Below are 26,782 nucleotides of genomic sequence, written 5' to 3'. Positions count from 1 at the left end.
AATTCTTCTTAACCTGCTGTTTGAAACCCTCTTTTTACCAATTTTTATGTTCATGTTAAAAACACCTGCTGACAAACTTCGTGACATTTGACACCAAATTTAACGTCCTGACACCGTTGTGGACGTGGCTACAACTTTTTAATTTCATATATCTTGCAGATTGGTTCAATGGTATATTTTACTTATATTTTTTAAAACTAGTATGAACTAGCATGATAGAGGAGGGATAAAGATTAAAATAAACTCAATCCGGAACTGTAGACTTATTTTTTCATGAATACCTACCATCATGACCATGCAGTGTCCATGTCAGTGACACTGTCACCAGACAGACAGGGTCTAATTCTGCATAAAACCGGGCAAAGTTATTTCTATAGATCTGCTGCGCATTCAAATTGCATTGTATTGCATCGTAATTTCATTTGTGTCTATGCTAATTATGTTTACACAACATGAACTCACATCATGTTTTCAAGCAAATTCGCCGATAATAGGTGATCAAAAGCGATCGGAATGTTACAAAAGTACAGATCGCATTCAGCTTACTTCATATGAGATGATCTTTGGAAAAATACGGCATAATTTGTCTTGGTGTTTGCGGAATGCCATGCAGTAAAATATTAATACGTTGCGGCAATTCATGATTGACAACTAACAATCGGCTAGTGCCGTACTAACGCTGTTACTTTGCTATTCGCGGAGGATGTCGATATTGTCATCCTCAACTTGCTAGCGACCACACTGTGTTTTACATGATATTTTTCACCACTAAATGATTTTGTATCATTCCCTGCAATACCCTATCCGTGATAATAACTTACCTATCTCTGTATTGCAATACTTCAAGCTTCTGGATGTGCACTGGAAATGTGCAAAAAATTCCAATTTCTTGCGCCTTCACCTTCGAAATGACCACGCAATCACGAATCTTGTTTTCATGGACAACCAGTGACAACGCGGAAGTAATTATGGTTGATACGATAGTCTCATTCTCATTTGATGGACGCCATACCATAAGCCAGCTTGGTGATTGTGTGGAGGGAGCGTAACCAAACTAGCTATGGTGAGGAGATGTATCCCAGTCGGCATTAGCATAGATAAATAAATACGAGTATGTGGCGAGAGAAACTGTGCTAAAAACGCAACTTGAAAATAGCGTTTTTGTTGGAATGCAGAATGGTTTTTGACATCGATTGTACACCTAAACTTTCTGTGTTATACAAGCAACAATTTGGAGTGTGTTATATATCCAAGTGAGTACAAGTGCAACTCAAAAGTGACATAACTATTGCCATAAGCTTTACCGTTGTAACCCATTCAGTCCCTATACAGATTAATGTCAGCAAGTAAATTTTGTATTGGGACTGATTATTCGGTCTAACAATCGGCGTGTCCTTCGTATCCTCCACTGTCAATTTCTTATCCACTCACTAATCCTCACAAAAGCTTTGTGTTGATTACGTAATGTGTGGAGGCAAATTGCAATAAGTACAATGAAATAATGAGTAGGGCGGGCTCCGAGGCGGGTTTCTTCTTCATCTTACGTAACAGTATTGTTCTCCAAAAAAACCCGGAAGTTTGTTGTTTGGAGCTCTAGCTGAAATACAGCAAGATAATGCATGAATGTAAGATAGTAAATGTAAACCTGTATTTTAGCTAGAGTATCTCGAGCTAACTGTCACTGTCACTGATGATGACATGTGTGGATGATGTTGCTCTGGCCACGCGTTTTGAACTCGCCACCCAAAAATGGTGGTTTTGTTACGCTTTTCCAAATCGAGACTTGTTCAAATTGTTATATCTCTGCTTAAACAAAAGGTATTGTAGTGTGTTTGGTGTCATTTTGTAGCTAAATGAGTGACCTAACTAGGCGAATACAGGACACTTCGCCCACAATGCACTTCGCCTACACGCCATTTCGCCTACGTGCCATCTCGCCCCCTAATTAGCTATCGCGGCAATGCAACGCAATGGCATCGTGGATGTATACGATCGATGCGCACAGGATGTGTGTGTATTCAGATCGTACTATCAAAGATGTATTCATTAAATCGCCCCATTGAATGAATGGGAGAATATAGTGACCACGCCCTGTTGTAGTCTTGAGAATAGCGCGGTGTCGATACCGGTAGGTGATTGTTTTTGATGATGGTGCTGTAGTGATTTGAAGTTGAGAAGTATTGTTGTATTTCCCCCTCACCTAATTTGCGTTTCCGAAATAAGGAAAGTATAGTGCATCAAAATTTAATAGGCCTACGTTTCCTACGGTACCGTTTTTTTAATAGTCTTTTGGACTTTTGCATGTTTTCTTTATTGGGTAATTTGTAATATTCTTCTTTTATATTTCGCAATGTTTTTTTAGTGTTTGGCTTTGTTGCTGTTCTTGGTTCTTGCTATAGTTTGTTATGTTGTTTAATGTTTATTTGTTTTTCTATATTTGGATTTATTAGAGCTTTGTCTGAGTGGGTTTTTGGTTATATTATATTTTCAATTTAGTTTTTTTTCCTTTAATTAGTGTATTGTTTATGCTTTTCTTTGTTTGGGATAGGTCTATGGCTTTTTGCTTGTTACGTTTCTAGTTATATTTTGGCTCGTTTTGGTTTGGTTATCCTTTTCTTTATTTTGTAATGTTTTGTAGCCTACTACATACTAATTTGGTACGATCGTATTGTTTTTTTGTATATTATGCGTTTTTGTTTGTTTTATTTTGTCTGTATCAATTAATATTCTGTCTGTCTGTATTATGTACTGTTTCCTTTTGATTTTGTTTATTTGGTATTGTTTTCTGACATGTTTGGGGGTTGGGCTTTTTTTTGGTCCTATTTTTGTTTTTCCATATTTCTTATTATTTATATTGCCACTTTTGGATGGATTTCCGTGGTTCCTGGTGGGTTGTTGTTGGCATCTGAGTCTGACTCGCGGTTGAATGGATTTAATCATAATCGTTTGTTTTGACATGACTGCTTTGTTAGACGCAAGTCTAGAATGTAAGCCTACATGAACATGATGAATAATAATAATACCCTGGTGCACTCAAGTTGAATTTTGGTATGGGTGTGCGGCGCCGAACTTTGGGAACTAAGAACTGATTTGGGGGCAAAATAGGGGCTTGATGAACTGATATTCCAACATATTTGTGGAGGTCTGTGAACTAAAATTGGGCCAAGTTATAGGCTTTGGAGCTAACAAATTCAAAATGTTTCCAAATTTGAGCTAAAGAGCTACAATTTTTAGAGTGTTTAGGCTCAATCAACTGGAGCATGATGCAAATGTGGGTCACTGCCGGAGAGCCTGAAAAAGGGACCCTTGACCGCCGCACATACCCGTACCACATTTATATGTGAGTGACCACCCCACCCCGGAATTTATATACTGCATAGGCCTACCCCCTTCGTTTGGCACCTGATGTTTGGTTGTGTTGTCAAATTTTGATTGTCATATTGCATCTTTTGCCTCATTAAAACACAAGCCTAATAAGTTACCAGGGTCTGTGATTATACCCCGGGGATTATACTCTGTTTCCAAGGTAGGCTTATGCTACCCAAGGGGCTGAGCAAAAATTATGAGCATGGGGGGAAAGTAAAATAGGAGGTAAGAATTGTTTGGCTGATCGAAAGGGAGGGTGGAAGCAATTTTTGGCAAGCCGAGAGGGGGAACAAGCAATTTTTGGCACATATGGGGCACCTTTCAAATCAAACGCTCCAAAAAGGCTTAGAAAACAGTACGGAAACGCTTACATATGCAAATTTCCCTGCTCGCTGCGCTCGCAACATATATCTAAAAGCTTCTAAAGCATTTAAGGTTTAATTGTTAATTGGGATCCCCAAAAAATGGCATGTGGGGGCATGTGCACAGGGGTGCAAAGATTTTTTGGCAGGCCGGGAAGGGGGGAAAGTAATTTTGGCAGGCCAAGAGGGGATAAGCATTTTCAGTGCAATTTCACCCCCCGGGCTCCGCATAATTATTGCACAACCCCAAAACAATACTAGGCATGGGACTAGGCTAGCAAATTATGTATTTACAAGAAATTAATGTAGAACTAAAATTCTGGTTAAGTATAGGCCTACGTTGATAAAGTATTGGTGAAAAACCCGGGGCTTGAATTTGATACATAAGGACTCGGACTCGGACTCGAACATTGAGGACTCGGACTCGGACTCGGACTCGGACATCAGAAATTGGCAAGGGCTCGGACTCGGACTCGACTACAACACTGCGTCTCATGATGGAAGGGCCTTTTGATGACCAATGCTCAAAGTCTATTCGGGCCTTCCCGGAGTCCTTCTTTCTTAAATTTCTTGGTGACAAGCTCAAAGTCGAATCCTTCCCTTATTTCTTAAGTTTCTCCTAGTATTAATTTAGTGTGCGAAACTGAACTGTCAAGAGCCGGGCCAGGAGATAAAACCATATAGTGTAGGCCTTCGATCGTTTTACATAAAACGTTTCAACCCTGATCATGCTGATTTTTTGGTATTGTAATGTTTTAACATGTCCACTGAGTATACATTGGAATGATCAAATTCATTATGTTTGTAAGACATCGGAGCTACGAAAAAATTTCAAATAAATGGAAACATTTTGTGCAGTAAATGTGTTTATTGATATACGAGCTGTGATTTAATTTGAAACTTGACGTAACTCGTTATTTTCCCCAGATTTGAAAGATGTAGGTTGTTTGGCTTTAGGGACCGTTCATTATTTCTACCGGAGGGGGGGCCGGGAGCAGACAGAAAGTCACTGCCGAAAACTATATGACCCCCCCTTCTCCGATAATAAAAACCATATGACCCCCCCTCCGAGCTACATGAAAATCATATGCCCCCCCCCCCCCACCAACCAAAATAGAAAGTATTGCTGCGGAGGAGTGGGGTCTTTGTAATTTTGGTTACAGGGATGTGCCACACAGACCTTTGAAATCTGACTTTCTCGCATCTGTACCATTTTTCATCACCATGTAGCAGTGATGTCAGTGTGCATTTCATTTATAGGCACAGCTTGTGGACACTTAAAGCGCTGACGTATACACACGCGCAATAGATGCGCGCCTGGATCAGCTGCCTCAACGCATCATGTCACTGCCACATATCAGGCTGAAAAATTATGCCTTTACTGTTTTTGCCACCCGGCTATCAGTATACCAATTTTTCACAAAAAGCACCTAAATTTACCCTAATTGCAGTAATTGGGCACTTTTCTGATTTTCTCCAAATGTGACGTGTCGTGTCAAAAGGAGACACTTTTGGGCAGGTTATGAATTTTGAGTTTTTTACATATCTTAAATAAAGAGATATTTTGCTCTACAACGCCGTTTTCCCCAACGTAATCGGACATTCCTAAGCGAAGATATTGAGTTTGAAAGTTATGGTATTATAAAATTGGAAATTGAGATATCGACCTTTAAAAATATTATTGACAATGTTGAGAGTAGGAATTAACTTGAAAAATGTCTCAAAAACAACAAGATGGCAGTTATATTCCGGTCTGAAACTATCAGAGAATATTTTTAGCATTAATAACATCACAAATTCGCAACAAACCTAAATTGTGAAAAAATCACCCACCAGCTGATTTTTGGCTATTTCTCCATTTGTGACGTGTCATGTCAAAAGGAGACACTTTTGGGCAGGATCGTAAATGGAGAAATAGCCAAAAATCTGCATCGGGAGATTTTTTCACAATTTCGGTTTGTTGCGAATTTGTAATGTTATTGATGTTTAAAATATTGTCTGATAGTTTCAGACCGGAATATAACTGGCATCTTGCATTTTTTGAGACATTTTTCTAGGTAATTCCTACTCTCAACATTGTCAATAATATTTTTAAAGGCTGATATCTCAATTTCCAATTTTATAATACCATAACTTACGAACTCAATATCTTCGCTTAGGAATGTCCGATTTCATTGGGGAAAACGGCATTGTGGAGCAAAATATATCATTATTTAAAATATGTACAAACCTCAAAATTGATAACCTGCCCAAAAGTGTCTCCTTTTGACATGACACGTCACATTTATGATCATGCCCAAAAGTGTCTCCTTTTGACATGACACGTCACAAATATTGGTCTTTACTGAATAGCCACCCATCAATATACCAAAATCGCTGAAAATCTCATATACCTTCCAACTAGGTAGAACCCCACAGGGTATTTTAACTTGTTTTATTTATTTTTCTAAAATATTATTTATTTCACATGCATGTACACAGTTTTTGGTTCAAATTGCCACCCTGTGCTCCAGCTAGTACATGTACTTCAATACCACAGGTCCCTGAACAAACCACTATCCATAGGACTACAGTTTGTTTTGTACCAAGAACAATCTTTCAAGTGGCAGGTTTGGAAACTTAGGGTCAAAATTTTGATATTTTGAAGCTAAACTGATGAAATATGGTGCAAAAGTGGAATAAATGCGCTGTAAGCGCTTACCAAATTTACACTTTTGGGGCTAAAATGGGCAAATATGTGGTCAGAAACCTATATTCAGGCGCCAACATGGGGGGATGATTGTATGGAGCATCCCCCTGGCAAATATTGGGGGGATCTACGCCTATGGTGATGTATCGATCGGACTCAAGTCCACTTTTTGCCGGACTCGGACACAAACAGACTCGGTTCGGCTCAAACTTGGACACAGAAGATCCAATTAGATCCATGTAATTATGTGAAATGATTATCAAAAAATGTCAAAATGGATCTTAAATTTGATTCAAAATTTGTTGTCATAATATCCAACATATCCACAAAATTATTTAGATTTATCTGTCACTTCCCAGAATCATTACTGTTATCGTTAATGAAATAATTGATAATTATACATATTTTAATTAATATTTTGACTATATAAAAATATCTAAAATTTCTTTCATGGAACTCTCTAATTCATTAAACTCTTGAAAGAGAGAAAACATGCACACAGACATATACACCCCATCCATGGGGCTAGGGTGGCTGTGGTTTGTGTGTGTGTTCACTACTCAGTGGCAGTCACTGCACATTTGTCCGGAACATTTGTCCATCACACAACCATAATATAATTTCTGAAAGGGTGAATTTCTATTAGTATTATGATTATGATGATGATGATGCCGATGATGATGATGATGATGATGATGACGATGATAATGATGATGACGATGATGATGATGATGATGATGATGATATTTTCTATAATGTATTTGAATACATTGCCCAAGTTTACTGTCATGGTGGTTTGGGCGAGGCTTTGTAGTTTAACTAGGGTATGGAAATGACACCTGTGTGGGGTGGGGTTTGATAGTGGATGTGTATTGGGGGAGCGGTTTGGGGTGGTGTAGTTGTCTCCTTAATTGTAAAAGAACAAAGAAGAGTCTGACCACAGCATTACTGTGCAGCAGCTTGATTATTCTTAATTTTCTATTACGAAAATGGCAGTGTACATGTATATGAAATATGGTTCAAAATTCTCTTATTTCAGCAAATTTGTATTGTACATTTGGCAAATTAGAAGCAAAACCTAGAATTTTTCTCCATTTTTTGGAATGTTTTACCCAATGACCCATTTTTTCAAAATGTTATAATAAATTACTTACTTTTGGTGCAAATTTATGTCAATTCACACCGTGGCAGGTGAAAAACAGATGAGGTCCGGACTAGGACCAAAGTGTCGGCTGACATGCAAAGCGCAAATCTAATGGTCAGGGGTCCAGGGGCAATGTTCCAGATGGGGGTCCAGGGGGCGAAGCCCCCTGAAGCTCCAGGATTTTTGAGATGCAAAACCATCTGACCCCCCTTTCAATAACTAAAAAACCATCTGACCCCCCCTTTTTGCCTGACAAAAACCATCTGACCCCCCATGTATTCTCCCGGTGGAAATAATGAACGGTCCCTTATACAGGTATGATTCGTTTTAAACTTCATATAACTCGTTATTTTTCCTAGATCCTGTTAACACGCGCACCGCGTCTTCTAGGTCTATCAAATACCATGCATGATTTCATTTTAAACTTCATATAAATCATTATTTTGCCCCGTATTTTGTCTGTTCATGTGCGCACCGTCTACGAATAGGTCTTCCCTATCTAGGCTTATCAAACACATTTGGAAGCTCGGATTACTCGGATGTCGTATACATACAATTAACACTTGTCTAAAGTAATTCCTTCCTTGATTCTATTATTATAATTATTATTTCTTTCATTTATCATGTGTATACCTTCTTGTATATTATTCATATGCACATCATATTTCTTTACTGATTTCTAACAAACACCACCGTCAAACAAAACAAAAAATTCAAATTCGGAGTTATGCGCGGAAACGTAACATTATCAATTTCCGCCCTTGATTGTTCGAGATGTGTTCAGGAAGGGGTGTGTATGGAGTGTTGGGGTGGGTGTGTATGCGGAGTGGACGAGAGAGAACAAATAAACAAACCAAAGTCATTATAGAATTTATAGGAGAAAGAAAACAAAACACAGATTCCAGATTCAGTTTTTATGCGCATAAAAGTAACATTTTTCATTTTCGCTCATAAGCTATTTCGGGGCAAAATTGTGCAATAAATAGGAGTAGGATCCAAAAAAGAGGTCTTTCGAGGGCAGTTGCTAACAAATGAGGCTTTTCGAGGGAAGACCCCCCCCCCCCTAAAAAAAGAGTTCTTTCTGGGCCATATTCTAAAACTTAGGACTTTTCCACAAAATGATCTTGGGAGCTGGCCTTTTGCGTGAAAACAATAAGAAAATGATGGGTCTTTGGATGTGTAGGCCTATAAGGGAGCACGTTAATAGGCCTACTAATAATATTTGATTAAGAATAACCTCAAATAAAAATTTTACCGAAATCGTATTTAGTATTAATCAGTTTTGCAAACATTTGCAACTTTTTCTTCTTCGCGTGCCTCCGATAGGCCTACGTCATAAGCACAAAACATGGCCCGTATAATTCTCGGGGTCTTAATCAAACTGAGAGCATACTTGACCCGGGACTTGTCAAGCAATCGATCGTACATCAGTGTGCATGTGTATGGCATGCGGCCGCGCGCGGGGCCCGGCCTTGTCAAGGAAGGTACATCGGTGTATTCTGGCATTCTTGCGTGCTTGGATCACGGTACCATTGATTGAACATAATCACACCCGGCGTTTTCGTGTAAGTGGTAGCTAATATCCGCCGTTAACACGCGGTGCAAAAATGGGGCATAAGTCACTGCACAGCACCCCACAAAATATCTCAAAGCTGCATGCTGCTGGCGTTTGTTTTGCTAGTTGTGTGCATTTGTCTTTGAAAAATTTGGCAAATATTTTTTCCCTTAATTGTTTCATTAGGCTATGTCAAAGAAGATCTTCTCTGATTTAATATCTTTTATAGGTCTGCAAATATCTTTTATAGGACTGCAAGTTTTAAAAGTTTTGAACATTTCAAACTTTATTTTAAGTGAGTTTGAGCCGGTAAAATGAATGATTCGGTTAATTAAATAAAAATACACAAAACTCGCAAGCGCTTTTTTTGGCCATATTATATAAATTATTAGGCCATACTGGCCATAATTAATTTAACACTAAAAAGTATGAACTTATATGAAGTAAGTAAACATAATTTGTAAAATAAAATAACACATATAATAGGGCCTAATTGATTCTTTTGTTCATGAAAACATACCTGTAAAAATAAAATACATGGGCCTAAGGATTTAACATAAAAATACATTTATAAGGCCTAAATTTTGGACATATTAAATTAATTATTGTTCGTGAAAATATAAGCTAATATGATGTAAAAAAGTGATGCCGATGATGGGAAACTTGGAATCAACTTTCATTACCCTTATGATTTTGTATCACAATTCAATCGTGTAGGCCTATGCATGGTACGGACTTACAAGCATTAAACATGTTTTAACACGGCCCGCAATTACAATGTTTTTGTTGTGCACACTACCCGTCCTCCAACACGCTGCTGGCAAGTAAAGACTTCCGCGAAATCGCCGGGTATGACATGGGTAAATCAATGGCACTGTGACCGTAGCACGCAACGTATCCAGTATATTCCATTTCCGGGCCATTCCGTGGTTTGGCTGGCGGTGTGCAGGCACGCGGGGGACTTGTCAAGCAATCGTCGGCAGCAAATACCCGCGGTGTAAAAAGGGGCGAAACGCACAGCACAGGCCCTGCTCGCTGAAAATGGCCAAAAATTTATTTCAAACACTTTATCACGTTATCAAGTTATTAAAAGTAGGCTGAAAGTTTTAACAATCAATGGTATTAAGAAAATTAAGACTGCCATATTTTTCTTTATAATTATCTTAATAAAAATTCCCGTATAACACACTTTAACACGAAGTTATCAAATTATTAAAATGCATATTGAAAAAATGCATACACATATTAAAATATTTAAAAATATTGTTATAGGCCTAATCACATCAGCACGGTGTGTTAAAAACCGAACATAATCTACACCGGGACCCGGACGTTATGGGCCTCAATTTATAAAACGCACACACATACCCCCCCCCCACACACACACACACAAATTTGTTGAATATTCCCGCGCATTCATTGGAACGAATCCTTGATCGTACAGTCTGCTACCAACACAGGAACACACGACCCTTCCTGTCACATCGATCGTCATGATACATCCACAACCGCCATTGCAATGCATTGCATTGCATAGGGGGCGAGATGGCACGTAGGCGAGATGCCGTGTAGGCGAAGTTGCGTGTGGGCGAGGTGTCCTGTTTCCAACTAGGCATGTTCATAAGATTTTGAAATTTAATAAATTCATCTAAATTAAAATTGCTTTCTTCTTCTTCTTCTTTCTGGTTACTCTCCAACATTCATTAAAAAGAGAATCATTTAACTTAAAAGATGAGGGGTCAATCATGTATATAGGCCTATAAATATAATTGGCAATGATTGGCAATGTTACGAGGAAAAGTATGCTCGCCTGAATGTCCCAAAATGGGCCAAATTGTGTGTCCCAGCATTATCAATGGCTTCTTATGACTATGTCATAACATGTGTGTATGTATTTTAATATGCTAAATTTTTGAGCACAAAAAAGGGCCATTTTACAAAACTTTCGCAAATGTTTCATGAAATGTGGCTTTCATTACTTGATAGTATCAAATATTTAATATCAAATGCAGATTTTCTAAAAATCATGCTATGTAGGTTGGAGTTTTTTAAGGGTCAAAATCCAAATGTTCTTCATTTTCCTATTGGATTACACAGTTAAGACAGGATCTTGGATCACAAGTAAGCTTAATGAAGCCCGCCCTCACATGTTCAAAATGTGATCATGTCTACTACCTAACTATAGAAAAATTATCAAATTCGTGGACATCGTGGAACATACTCTTTGCTTGGCTGTGCGTAGTAAGCAGTTATACGCAGATAGCCTCGCTAATATGGACGCGTGAGAGTAGCGTTAATGCGCAAGCAGTAGTTAGCATGATTAGTCGCGGAGTAACAAGCGTAGTTGAATGTTCCACAATGTCCACGAATTTGATAATTTTTCTATAAGGCCAATTACAATTGATTCTTAGTTTCCTGTTTCCCGCCCGCGTCCAAAGTAGAGAATTGCAAAATATTTAATTATTTTATTTATATTTTGGATTTTCTCTTTAAAAATAACTTTTAATGACTACCATTTGCTACTTTCTGACTTTGAAGCACATGGTTCTACTTGACAGCTTTTTAATCCCTATTCATGTTACGTGAATCACGCTATTGCGGACCATCCTTCTGATACTTGAGTGTTTGGACATAAGCGGAACAGTCTTTTGTCATGTCTACCTCTCTGTAAAGAGACGAGGAGGTCAATATTCTCATCCTCGCCAAATAGGAAAGACAGCGTACATGTATAATAGTACGGCAATAGTTATTACTTACCCTTCAAAAAAATCGAACGGTCGAATTTAACATTCGCGCTGACAACAAGAGCTACCAATCACAGAAGCGTAACGGCATCGCCTAGGCATGTGCGTTGCCATAACACTAAATAGCGTATGCACGTGCGTGCGCGCAGAAGTCATTGTAGCGCGTCTGGAGTCATTTGTGAGTTATAATGACCGCGCAATTAGTGTGTGGTCAGGCAATCAATTTCTTTTGATTGGATCACAGGCTTCTCGTATATTAATGAGGTTATGAATCAATTGCAATGCCCGGTGCAATGCACATGCATGAATGTATGCAAGTTATGCACTGCCACACAGTGCAGTGCCACTATAATGACCTGGTCATGACCTGTGGTCCGTCATGGTGGTTATAATTGAAGATGGAGATTAGAATGGGATGGGATAAGACTTCACTAGTTTGCGAACTTTGCATCTCAAGCACTGTTTGTTTATAAAATAGTCACTAGTGTCTTTCCCAGGGTTCCCGTTAAGGTTTTAAAAATGTGCGTCCGTAATGACGCAAGTTTGCTGACGAGGTTGCAAAAACTTGCGTCCAGACAGATTTTTGTGCGTCCATCTGAAATTCACGATTATGACGATACACACATACCCCGGGTCTACACCTCATCAAATGTTGATTGTTAAAAAAAATTAAAGTGCATTTTCACCGTGACATTCCATCTCCATTCGCTATGGTAATTTTTCTCATTTCTGTGTCAGTTTTGTTTCGAAAGGTGGTCAAAAACAGGTGCAAAAACATGAGCAAAGTCTGTCAATCTGGAACAAATTTTCGTTCGTAATTTTACTTCGCTTTCTTTTTTTTAAATTAACGTGCTGTTGATGCTACAAAGCTAAAACTAGTGTGCTGCCACAAATAATACGAAAAAGGGTTATCATTTGAATTTTGTCTTTAAAATTGTTTTTATTCATCGTAACAATAATACTAATAAAGGAAACCTAGATTATTTATTAGAAAATAAACTTAAAATATTAAAAATTGAATATTGTCAGGTTGTGATAAATAATTAAATAAACATTAACCACACGTTAGCGGCACATTAGCGGCACGTGTTCAGCTTGTAAACAAATTAATATCAGGACTTCCCCAGCTGGGCCAACAAACAACGATCGTTAGGAAAGCATGCAAAAAGTGCACGATTTCCTGACGTTGCATTTACAAATATTGCAGAATTTACTTCAATTCTTAGCAGGTATTTTTATCATCAATTAATGATAAAATTTCGAAGTTTTGTCTGCGTCCTCATGCATGTGATATGGACGCAAAATACTTGATTAGCCATGTGAACTTGCGTCCAAATTTGTAAAATACGCGTCTGGACGCAATGACGCACACTAACGGGAAGCCTGGTCTTTCCTGAAGGCGAAGGCACCATGTCAACAATAATTAGAAAAGTTGTCTTGTCAAAGTACGTAATTTTTCACCATTTTCTGCTATTCCTTTTTTTCATTCGGCACCAGATAAATCAACCTTCCTTTTTACGCGCTATTAACCAATCAAAGATCGTAGGGAATTGATTGACAGTGACGTCAGACGCAAATTAGTCTTTTTCTCCGTCTTTAATTATCTGTACAACCCCTGGGGTGAATTTTTACTCCATCGCTGAGGCTGAGTGACAAACGATTGGTATATTTCCAATAACAGGCCTTCACATCTGGAATTTGGTAGAGCTTTATTTTTGTACTGAGTCCTACATGTTTGGATTTGTCCAGAGCTCAACAAGGATAGATGCGATCCAATCATTCCTTAATCGTCAGCCAAAAGTAAGATGCCGATCTTGCACACCGTCGCCATTTTAGAATTTCATTATCCGCAGCCATGTTTACAACCATGTAGATTGATAATTTATTTTTTAGGAATTAGATAGAGTTAGAAACAGTTTCTAAAGCTAAGCTTACAAGGTCAAGTCAATTCGTTAAACTTCATCATAACATGGAAGAGGTCAGATGATTGGCATGTGTTCGTAGCAAAATTTAACAACTTTCTTGTGGATTTGAAAGAGGCAATATTTCCAAAAGGGGGTGTTTATGAAGGTGAATTTTCATTTATTTTTTCACCAATTGTCAGTGGTAAAAAAAATTAGATTCTATATTGGCGGGCTTAATTATCTGTGTTATAATAGTCCTTCATCGCCTGTCAGTTTAGTGTTTGTCAAGGCATTCATTGAAGTGTTCTCAAAATTAAACTTTAATGCTGTGTCGTATTTGTGTCACATAACATAGGTTTCCAGCATTATTTTATCTGCAATATTTTTTTGCAGTTAAGGTGGTACTACACCCTTGATTAATTTGTGACTATTTATGTTATGTATATTATAGGGGCAAGGAATCCAGTTACTACAATTGAATTTCAGTGACTAAGCGGTGTTATAAGAAAAGAGGTACCGCTAGAATGTGAACCACTTGTCTTGAACCACTGAAATTTCAGTGAAGTAATTGGTTTCCTTGCCCCTATAATATACATAACTTTTGTTGCCAGTGTGTAGTTATTTTTTTAGAAAAATGCAAAATTAGTCACAACATTTATCAGGGGGTGTAGTACCACCTTAAGTACCATGTTTTTAAATTTCATTTTTAATAGCTCAAGGTGCAACCATTGTGGTGATAAGAACCACCTTTTGAAATTTACTACAGATTTTTTCTTTAGCTGGTGCATGTAGGTTTTCTGTTCTTTTTCGAAAACCGAACCCTGCACCGTTGTATGGGTATTTCCTACCAGAGAACATCTTCTCTGTTCCTACGTACTCCAATGGTTCTAGCACAACAATGAACAGCATAAACCACCAAAAAGCATTCAAAAGTCTTCAATTTTTTGAATGATCCAAAGAAAAAAGCTGACTAATCCCTGAAACTTGGAAGGGAGGGGATGAGAACCAAAATAAAATATGTTAATTTTCCATCCTTTTCTTCTTCAGGTTTGTAAGCTGATTATCAACCAATAATGAAGTTCTAAATTCTGCAACCGAGTCATGTTTTTTCATTTTAAGCGCCCACTCAAAATGGCGGTAACAAACACAGCAATATACGCCTTCAGTCATCACGGAACACGGCCATTAACGTCCAAATCATTTGGCTCCAGGGGAACTAACATTGATAGCAACAAACTAAAATTAGCAGCGGATTACCTCATGGATCCCGAACACAAGGAACCGAACTTGGAGTCTAAACTAAAAACACAGCAACATGTGGTTGATATATCATCTTCTGAATATGAGAAACAAGCAAAGAGTGAGGCAACACTGGATAAACTTTATGTAGTTGGGTTGCCGGTTTATAAATGGACCAAACCGGTTCAGTTTATAGTGTGTGTTGGTGGGGTGTTCTTCTTTTATCTTATATACGGGTATATGCAGGTGAGTAAACACTAATATGCTTTGGTTCACCTCAAGCTCGGTAGAGATGTCAATGCTTGAATGCTTACGATGCAGTGCAAGCGTGTTGACAGACCAGCCTTGCCCGTATACTGAATACATATATGCACAATTCGATACTTGAGGTGAACCAAATTTTAGACAGAATTATCAATAAGTGATTTCACTATGATTTAAAAAGTTACGGAAACCCACAGAGGAACTGAGTCAACTGACTTTATCCACTGTCTGTTACTTTGATGACAGACAACAGAAGTTACCTGTATAAATTTCAACCTTGACTAATTCCCATGAACTTTTAAAAAAGTGGGATGGCCTCTTTAAAGAGCAAGCCCTGCCAGAGCAGTTCTTTGGGGTGAACCAAACCTGCCTGGTTATCAAATTAATCAGTGGAAAGGTCTCTGAATTTGACTGGTGCTAATTGATGCAATAACATTAAAACATTAAAGTAAAGTGTGCTCTCATGACAGTTTAACACTGATTTTGAATGGAGCTAATTGATCATTTAAGTCCTTTTATGATTTTCATTGCTTTAGTACCGGTACATAATCTTTGTGCACTTGGCCACTGCATGTAACAGTTTGTTAAATAAATAAAGACAGCAGTTACAGGCTTATTCAGTGATCCCAGCTGAAGTGTAAAAAATTAAAATTGTATAAATTGCTTAAAGTCAAAAATTGTTCTACTGTATGAAGTGCGAGAGACGAAACTGCTTCGCACATACTGCATAATAATTTATGGTCTGTGGCGTAAATGTGAAGACAGGCAATGCCCTATGCCCCTATTGTGTAAACGTGAAGGCATGTCACACAACACTATCATGATTTGTTACTTGCACGATGGAACAATCAGCCCTATATATATACTTCACAGCATCAAAGCACAGGAACTTTGGGTGTTGGTGAAACTAGTCTATTATTATATCTAGTCCATGGTATGGTCGATCCCAACATCAGTTTCAGTATGCTAGTTAGCTCAAGACTTGTTAATAACTCTTTTATCTTGTACATTATATTTCCACAGGAGTTAATATTTCGCCTTGAAGGATTCAAACCGTTTGGCTGGTACCTGACATTGATTCAGTTTGCTTCCTATATTGTGTTTGGAGTTACTGAAAAAAAATTAAAAGAGCCAGCTGAAAGAAGGTATGTATATTGCACCAGCTTATAAATGAGAAGAGGATTTCTGTAATTTTTTGAGATTTAAAATTATAATTTTGATTCACTCTGTATATAGCCGTGTTTACATTACTCGAGGCTGACATTCCACATCATCACTTGAGTGCCAAAGAACTGACGTCACTCTCTTGAGGAACCCAAATGGACTAAAATGTGAACTATCACATCTACTTCCACTTCTGCCATCTGCAAAATCATGCAACTTAAGATCATGTTTGGGGTATTAAGTAATTTTCAGCCTCTAGGGTCTCTTCAAATCTGGATGACTGGGCTTCCAACTCTTGCAGAAAGCTGCACCAAAAAATGTTATCAAATGGTCATTTCAGTTGAAATCTATGGAAGAGACGCATTTTGTAACGTTAAGGGGGTACTACACCCCTGGCCAATTTTGTGCCTATATTTGCATTTTTCTCAAAAATTATAGGGCATTGGTGAAATGTAAGATATGTATATTATAGGGCAAGGACTACAACTACTGCACTGGAAATTTTATTTCAGCACAGACAACAGTTGTGGAGTTACAGTCAAAAATGAGGGAAAACCAATATTTGATCAATAAATCAATAACTACTTGCCTTGAGTTGCTGAAATTTCAGTGCAGTACTTGTAGTCCTTACCCCTATAATATACCTATTTTACTTGTCACCAGTGTGCTATAATTTTGAGAAAAATGCAAAAATAGGCACAAAATTGGCCAGGGGTGTAGTACCCCCTTAATCTGCCACATGGAGTGTGAATTTCAAATGAGGTTACCTGAATGGGTGACTCCGTTTGATATCTATACCCCTTGTATGGGATATTAAGTTCATGTCTTCGATGTAAGAGTCTTCCATAGAGGGTGTATATATTTCTACTGGAATATCTCAATGGAGTTGCCTCTTTCTTTCTTGTTTGTTATCAAAGAAAGCATGCAATTAATGACACATTTTGTATATAATTATGTTTCTTAACATTTTTACCTTCAACAGAATTCCCCTAAAAACATACGCCATATTGGCCTTTCTGACAGTAGCAACTATGGGTCTGTCAAACTCTGCTGTGGGCTATCTCAACTATCCAACACAAGTGATATTTAAATGCTGTAAACTTATACCAGTCATGATAGGAGGAGTACTTATACAAAGTAAGTGGTTTGTCACATTCTGATCCAAACACGAAGAGTGAAATCATACCACTCCTATGAAAGACACAGAGTGAGAATTAAAGAAGTGTTAGCTGAACCCATGGGTGACTCTGTTTGAAATGTATGTTTTCCAGGGCGAGTGAGAGTGATCACTCGCCTAAAATTAATTCAAGGAGACCTTTTTGGGCGGGTGCGGTGTGCCGCACCCGCCCTGTATTCTCTGACTATTGACCTACTTTCTCACATGCCGCAGTGTTGAGAAAATATTCGTGCGGTTATATCCCAAACACCCACAGAGGTGATAGTTTACGGCGAGTTTTGTAATTATTACTTGATTTTGATATGTAAGTAATACGATAAAGTCGTCATAGGCAGTAATTATTTGTATTAAAAGAAATAACAAAAATGATTATTTAAGTAATAGAAATACTATTTGGAAATTGCAGCAAGATTTGCAGATGTTTTTATTTGAACAGTACCAGTTCACCAGTTTTCCTAGTGTTCCTAATCTTTGGGCTAAATTAATAGCATCGTGAAGGTCATATATATCATTTTATACTGATAGCTTCCACATGTACTTAAATACAGCTTGTATGTGCATTGTGTTCAGTGTGTGCATAGGCTATTTACTTTTCAAATCTTGTGACAAATAGTGTTTGCTGATGCTTGTATAAGGTATTATAGACAAATTATTAGAATGCATGTGCACCAGTAGAAATGGCCCAGGTTGAATAAAATAAATAAACATATGAATGAATATTTTATTCCCTGGATTATTTTTGTTGGGACAAAATATATATATTTTGACGCTTTGAAATACAGTTATGTTAATCATAATAAAGTTACAAAGTTAAAAAATAATATCGAAATATTGTAAAATCAAACTTTTCCCCTCATAAGTTGTATCAAAACAACATATTGAGGAAATTGATATGACAGATTTTAAACTTTGATATGGAAAGATACCCCAGCCCTGTTGTCTCACCAGAGAAGATGAGCAGAAGTCTTTCTATCTGATGATTAAAAAAACTCTAGGTATGATTACGAAAATGTTTTAAATAACTATTATCTACAAAAGTTTTATAACAATGTTTTATACAAAAAATGTTAACATAAAACGTCTTCTGTTATGATGTGAAGGGTTAATATAAAAACAGGGAAAATCTGTTCCAACTGACCAGCAGAGAAAGGAAAATATGACACAACCTCCAATGGGGGAATAACAAACGTATAAACGTGTAAAGCTAAAAACTCTTTTAACTTTGTTTATACGTTTTGTGTTATTCCCCCATTGGAAATCGATGTTGTGTCATATTTTCCCTGTTTTTAATTGTGAACTTGACTTAACTCATTCTTTCATTTCTCTCGACAATTTTTCATTTGCCCGCCCTATTCCTTTTAAAGGAATTTTTATTATCACTCGCCTACATTTGGTGTAATAATTATACAAATGATTAAAATCACTCGCCTACAGCTCACCTGACAAGTTTAGAGGAGAGTGGTTTGTCACTCGCCAGCAATTTTCAAAAGACAAGGCCTGTTTTCAGATGACATTTTGTCTGATTCTTATTATAATCGAGTGTCAAGGCGACAGAAAAAAACCTTTTCTACATGCCTGACCGACCCAGAATTGGGATTTCTGATATTTTTTCAGATTTTTTTCAGATTTTGGTGAAATTTAATTTAGGGTAATTACTGCCTCCAAAAAAAAAAAAAGCCTTACCGACAGACCCTACTTAAAAGGTCCGTCGGCCCCTAGAACTGGGTTATTTTGTGGCTTAATGAGTTATACCTTTCATACATTTCATCAGTTTATCAGCTCCTGAAAAGGCTGAATATGTTCTCATATTTGTTAAGAATTTAAATTCATAATATTTCTGTCATATGAACAGACATGAACTGTGTAACTTCAAGAAGTATTATTACATCAGTTATATTTTCCTTGGCGAGTCAGTGACGTCACAATGAGTTCATGAAAATATTTCGCACAACATTTTTGCCATGCATGGATACGCCAGTACCTCCAGCAATTTGGCACAATGACTGTCATCTCTGTCTTGCCGAGAGGAAAACAGTTGACCAACAGTTGGGTTTTGAAGCCATTCCTTATGGCAGTGACTTTGCAAGGTGACCTAACAATAAAGTTTTCATAACAAAAACAGTTTTCAGCGTACATACATACTTCCTTAACATTTCACATGTATTTTCAGATAAAAGATTCAATATAATAGATGTTATAGCAGCCATGTGCATGAGTGTTGGACTCATATTCTTCATTCTAGCTGATAGTACTGTCTCACCTAATTTTGACCAAAGAGGTAAGTGAAAACCGAATGATATCATTATCATGATAGAAACATGTTTCTTATCATGATAGAAACATGTTTCTTATCATGATAGAAACAACATGTTTCTTATCATGATAGAAACATGTTTCTTATCATGATAGAAACATGTTTCTTATGATAGAGACATGTTTCTTATCATGATAGAAATATGTTTCCGTCATAATATCATTGTGATTTCGGCTAACTGTCAAATACCAAATTGTTCGCAAACTTTTTTTGCTGTGACCCAAATTTCATAAGAAAAATGGCAGGACCCACAGCATAATGCAAATTCTGTTACTTACCTGGTACTGAAACTAATCAATGGCATAGCATGCAAATTTCCGGTTGAGTATAGGCCGGGAGGGTGGGAGTGGGGCATTTCTAATTAGTCCCACTGACTGGCTCCCAGAATGACTTTACCAGGTACAAACTCAAGTGAAGCGCATGAAAATGTGCAACTTAAATGCTAAAATGGAGTTGCGTATCCGAGTACTATAGTACACTTATGAACTTGATATATATAGCTAAATAGAGATGTATGAACCACAGCACCACTTTTTTAGGAGATAGCTTTATAGAGGAAGTGACTTTATTAAATTGTGAACCGTAAAACTTGTTTTGTTAAGTGCAAGTTGGATGTGACAATGTGAGCATTTTGACTGGTCAGTGCCAGAAGTGGGTAAGTGCAATAGTTGCCCTGTGAACATTTGGCAATCTACACACAGTATATTGTACTCATCTAAATAGCATGGTTCCGCCATGTGCGAGGAGAGCCTCGATCTGGCAGCATGCATGAATGGGAATTGAACCAGTCATATAACATTGCGTAATTCTTCCTTTCATGTCATTCTGCTCTTCATTTGCCACTTATTACCCAAACATATTCCGTGATTTAATTTGAATTGATCATCCTTCTCTTCCAATCCAGGTATCATCATGATATCATTAGCACTATGTGCCGATGCAGTCATTGGTAATGTGCAAGAAAAAGCTATGAAATCTCATCATGCCAGTAACACAGAAGTGGTAAGTTATTAAACCAAGAGAGGTAAAGGTTTTTGACAGGGCAATGTCAGTTGAGTCAAGTGCACTCGGTGACATTAGAGTGAACTTCATTGAGAGCAGCTTCAAATAGTGAGCATTTACTCAAAGTGCATATGTACACATATTTAAACATGCTGCACACATACAAATGGGCATGTGATGAAACAGTTGCTTTGATGTGTTGATGGGGTAAAAGTTTGTTTTGGCAATTCAGCTATCACATGCTAATTTGATGTCAGGAAATAGCTTCAAATTTAAGGTTTACATTCTTAGAAATGCTCCTGCTCCTGTACCCCCACCGGGGTGTTGCTCCTGGACCACGCAAGGGAGCAGAGGGTCTAGACATTCCCTGGACCCCAGCCTATTTTCAGACTTTTTAATTGTTGCCCATTGTTGATCAAAGCTCAAAGTGGCACATTTGTGGGGCACCAAGGCATATGCAGGTGTTAATGACTCTAAAAGAGGAAAACACCAGCACTTCAAATTTAGCGAGAATCGGAGAATCTTGTTCTTGCAGTGATTCTCCTAAACTTGGTATTGATCAGAATTGATTCTCCCCCAAACCATTCTGTACGTGGTAAGATACAGAGATGTCACATTTCCGGATTTATCCGGATTTCCGGATTTTTGGGATTAAAAAAAAAAATCCGGATTTTCAAAAAAAAAAAAATTATATTAAAAAAAAAATTTTTTTTTAATTTTTTTTTTTTAATTTTTTCTTTTTTTTGTTGCTTTTGGAGTGGCCCTATTGTCTTATCTTTCTGCTTCACATATATCAACATCAGCCATATTGTCCAATAAGGCCAAAAAATAAAGCCAAAAAACTTTTTTAAGAGTGTCTCTTGTACATAAAAGTATAGGAAACTGAAAACTTTAAAGCATGTTTTCTGGAAGAAGGAAGCACTTTTTATTAAAAGTGTAGAACAAGCCAGGAGCTTTGAACTGTTCTTTTTACCCTTTGAAATGGCCTTTACTGTGGTGCTAAATGTGCAGAAACCATCTGGCTGGACCCCACCGTGGGCCCTTAAACGGGCAAGTTCAGGATTTTTTTGGGTCAGCCTGTGACATCTCTGAAGATACGATCAGTCGATTCTCACATGATTCTCTCCAGATGCGTTAGTGAGAATCAATTTTGATTCATGCAAAGTTTGACAAAATTGAGCAACATCTCTAGTGTCACTAGAGATGTTATAATGCAAGATTTAAATAGTCACATGCCCATTGGCAATAATTAATGGCAATTGAGAGAAATGTTCTCAAGTAACTTGAATTAACTAAGTTTTCTGTTCCTATTATTTTTCAGGTTTTATATTCCTATGGTATTGGCTTCATTTATATTTTTATAGGACTACTTTTACATGGGAGTTTACTAAGTGCCTTCAGATTTTGTTACCAGGTAAGTTTTTGTGTCAAAGTTCACTTCGCATTTTTCAAACCATAATCTAACTTTGGCTAGCACAACTTGATTTTTGGACAAATTCAATTTGTTTGGCACCAAAATGGAGTGCCGTAGAGTGCTATTTAATTTTGAAATCTGACAAAGATGCGGTCATGTTTTGACCTTTGGTATCTTAACTAAGAGTCGCCATGTTATGATATGGAACCTTGGGTATACTATAACGTATGATGCCATTGGCTTCCTTGATAGCTCAGTGGTAATAAGAGTGCTGGTCTTGATACCCAGGGGTCCCAGGTTCAAATCCTGGTCAAGGATGATTATTTTCTTCAGTGGCCTATTCGAGGGAAAGAATAAATTATTGTGCTATTGTTATCTTGTTTCTCATTGCAGTATCCACTAGAAACATATGGTTATGCTATTGTTTTCATGTTTCTCATTGCAGTATCCACTAGAAACCTATAATTATGCTATTGTTTTCATGTTTCTCATTGCAGTATCCACTAGAAAGTTAACCTGTGGTGTGCTATTGCTTTCTTTTTTTTTCATTGCAGTATCCACTAGAAACCTGTGGTTGTGCTATTGTTTTCTTGTTTCTCATTGTTGTAGCCACTAGAAACCTATGGTTATGCCATTGTTGTCTTGTTTCTCATTTCAGTATCCACTAGAAACCTATGGTTATGCAGTAATATTTTCTATCACTGGTTATCTGGGAATCATGTTTGTGTTATCTCTTATAAGACTATTTGGTGCTTTATTAGCAGTAACAGGTAAGAGCAAATAAACAACAACAACAAATCAATAAAAAAACCACACCACGCACCCATTCATACCCGTATTCACCCGCAACTGTGGACACTTGGATTTGACACAGGCAACCGAGGACAAGAAAATTGTGACATTTCACCTTGTCACTATGGGCTTTTATTGCACAAGTCTGATATTAGAGCCATATGCCTCTTATTGAAGACATGACCTTAATCTCCCACACAGGGGGTGTTGATTTTAAAGGGACTCGCCCGTTCAGGTGACCCTATTTGAAATACACACTCCCTGTATGGAAGATAAGGTCATGTCTTCCATACAGGTGTATGGATTTCAACTGAATAGCCCAATATGCAGGCATGATAGCACACAAGTTACCTTGCAGTGTTGCGCTTGTTTTCACCTACAAACGTGGACTTTGAGTCCTCACTTATGTAGTGAAAAACCATAAACTGCGAAACGTGGACGTCCACGGTCGTAGGACAGCGGCAGAGGGTGCTATACAGCATAACTTTGCATATGGGGTAGGGTCCTCTATGGTAGGTGTAATACCAGGACCACGGTTAGCGGTGAAATATCAAAGAAGTTTGGATTATGATATGTCTGTGTGTGTGGGTCCACGGTTTCACCACACTTTCATCACACACACAATAAGGGTCCACGGTTGTCGGTGAAGACAGGTACACCACTGCCAGGTAACAGCACTGACTTACCAAAATTTAGGCAACTTAGTTGTTTGTGGGGTAATTAACTTGATATTAATTTTGTGTATCAATATTTCTAAACAAGCACACACTTTTCTTGTTGTTTTTCCTTGCAGTCACAACTTGTAGGAAGGCTGTTACCATCATTCTATCATTCTTGTTTTTTACAAAACCTTTTACACAGCAGTAAGTATTCTAAATTTCTGAGACTAAAATAATTTTTTAATACTTCTGTGGTCGGCTCGAGATGGTGATAATGGATGGAGTATAAGAGGCGAGGTCTCCTCTCCTATGTTCCGATGACTAATGCGTGCAATTCTCTTGTTGTTATGACCATTGTTTAGCCAATCAGCATGGTGGTTTATCTCCTCTGAATTCACGGTTGTGTACACTCGACACAGCACAGACCACAAAAGATTAACAAATTTACTTAAGGGGGTACTACACCCCTGTGGTAAATTTGTGACTATTTTTGCATTTTTCTCAAAAAATAATAACACACTGGTATCAAAAGGTATGTATATTATTGGGGCAAGGAATCCAATTACTACACTGAAATTTCAGTGACTCATGACAAGCCATTCAGAATATATGATAGGAAATGAGGTACATACTAGCGGTACCTTATTTCTTAGCATAAATAACAAACCGCTTGTCTTGGGTCACTGAAATTCCAGTGTAGTAATTGGATTCCTTGCCCCAATAATATACATAACTTTTGTTACCACTGTGTTATTAGTTTTTGAGAAAAATGCAAAAACAGACACAAATTTATCGAGGGGTGTAGTACCCCCTTAAAACAATAATAACCAGGCACATTCTGTTTTGAGGCCATGATTGGTATTGTTTCCCAAAATACTTTTTTTATGTTATTATTTATTGTCTTGTTCAAGATATGTTGTACTTCATTTGAATGAAATTCTGCCAAGATTTTCAAAGCTTTGTTGACTGGACTGTTAGCAAATCTGTGTGTACCGTGTATGTTGTTTTATGGTAAATTACGAGGATGTTATATTTCAAAGCGAGGGTGAATGTAACAGTCATGAATAACATTCCATATTTTGTTCTTTTATCGCTTTGTTGCAGATATATATGGTCTGGCATACTCGTTCTCCTAGGCATCTTTTTCAACGTATACAGCAAAAACCAGAGAAAAATTGATGATATGATCGCCAACAAGATAAGACAAATTATTATATTAATTCAACAAAGAGGACACAGAATGCAGAGACACGATTCAAGACAGATGTTTGATGTCTAAGGTGCTTATCAGGGTTGCCAAATGTTCAGCCCATTTTATGCGCACGACACTTGAAATATCACACAAATCAGCCAAAATTTTGCAAAAATCAGCCCAAAATATCAGAATATAACTTATCACATAACTTTTTTATTCAGCATTTTCAGACCAAATTAGTCTAATAATTATTATTTTCTGTGAATTTTATCCAAAGGTTGTCTTTAAAAACATCATGATTAGTTGATTTTTTAGCAACATTCACTGAAAAGAGGCTAAAATCATTTTGCTCAACCTCTAAAGTCACCCAAAAGTTGTGAATTCATTTAGGCATTTTCAAGTCACAGGATTGAATAGTTCAAGTCGCATAATTGGGCTTTAAGTCGCTGATTTGGCAACCCTGGTGCTTTTATGTGTAACCTGCTTTTCAGTGCAGGAAAGATGCATTATGGGTAGTGTAAGAAATAAGCCAAAATATGTTAGGGCTATTATGTCCTTGTCAGTGTCTTGGCTAGAAATTAGGTTTGTCCATCAAAACAACTTATGGGGTGACTACAATTCACGTAGTGCTCAAGGTTAATGCCATGCACTGACACGGACTGCCATTTGAAATTTTCAGGTGAGCATTAAATAGCTCTTCTGGGGCCATCAAGGAGAGCTTCAAGGAAAGCTGTTTGGAGCATTTACAATAGAATATAGGGACATAATGTTCACTGAGGAGAGCTAAAAACACTCTTATATCAGATTTAAGGAGAGCAGTAGGAGAGCAATTGCTCAAAAGGCAGTCCCTGCACTGATGTATTTCTCCCTTGAGTTGGCCAAGGAAGAAAAAATTCTTTATCCTTGTCCAGGATATGAACCTGGGACCTCTGCTTGTCAATAGAGAAGAGATAGGATTTGGAACCTTTTTGATATAGTTAATGCTTTAATGCCATTGGCTTCCTTGATAGCTCAATTGATAAGAGCCTCAGTTTCCAGATTCAAATCCGGGTCAGGGGTGAATTCATCCTTTGACCATACATGCATCAAAGGCATTAATTTTGGCCTGTCCCAGGTGCAAACTCCCTGTCCAAAATGATAGGACAGGTGGGTCACTAGCTAAGACACTCCTCATCGATTTTTACATGCCAAAACACAAGGAATTTAATGTATTCTATGTTTATTTATAGGCAGTGTTAGAAATAAGACAACATTTTCAACAGCCATTTGACTTCTTTGTTCTATAAATCTATGGAATGCATCAGGGTTGTAGCTAGCCAAATTTTAGTGCCGGCTAAAATGACAAGAAAATTGTATCAGAATGCCAATTACTTGGCAATAATGGCATTTGACAGCTGTTTTGAGGACAGTTTGTCATTTTAGTGCTGGTCGGCAAGACCTATAATTCCCTTGAGTGCCAGTCGGTCAGGCTGAGTACTGGTTACTGCCGACCAGCATCGACTACTGTGACTACAAACGTGGTCTGCATCAATTCGTCGGTCGCAACACATAATGGCGTTCATGAAGGACAAAACATGTTTCAATATTTTCCGTTTCACATAGTGGCGTAAAGGTTTAGAGCTAGCTATATCCTATATAGTTATTCCTTTTTAACTATCAAAGATACAGTTTAATAGTTTGTACCTTAAACTTCAATTTCAAATGGAATCGGGCCACTGAGAGATAACAGTGGAGGAGTATCGACTCCGTTATTAGTAGCATATCCTTAACACGTTTTGTTTGGACACTTTGTCCTTCA

At 37.6% G+C, this 26,782-nt stretch overlaps 1 protein-coding gene and 1 non-coding gene across 2 annotated transcripts; both read left to right on the top strand.

The window, feature by feature from the left end:
• Positions 1-116: 116 nt before the first annotated feature.
• On the top strand, positions 117-25,950 carry LOC140140101 (adenosine 3'-phospho 5'-phosphosulfate transporter 2-like). The gene is made up of 10 exons (XM_072161929.1): positions 117-171; positions 14,812-15,249; positions 16,291-16,412; positions 17,414-17,568; positions 19,779-19,886; positions 20,827-20,924; positions 22,246-22,338; positions 22,997-23,108; positions 23,924-23,993; positions 24,894-25,950. Exons 2-10 carry the CDS (start codon positions 14,866-14,868, stop codon positions 25,066-25,068), a joined length of 1,317 nt encoding a protein of 438 aa, XP_072018030.1. The 5' UTR covers positions 117-171; positions 14,812-14,865; the 3' UTR covers positions 25,069-25,950.
• On the top strand, positions 22,581-22,656 carry Trnas-uga (transfer RNA serine (anticodon UGA)). The gene has a single exon. It is a non-coding gene; the product is annotated as a tRNA-Ser (tRNA).
• Positions 25,951-26,782: the final 832 nt, after the last annotated feature.

This window comes from Amphiura filiformis, chromosome 18 (assembly GCF_039555335.1).
Source record: "Amphiura filiformis chromosome 18, Afil_fr2py, whole genome shotgun sequence".
Classification (NCBI taxonomy): domain Eukaryota; kingdom Metazoa; phylum Echinodermata; class Ophiuroidea; order Amphilepidida; family Amphiuridae; genus Amphiura; species Amphiura filiformis.
Note: the sequence above shows the minus strand (reverse complement) of the source record. Positions and strands in the feature narration are given on the sequence as shown.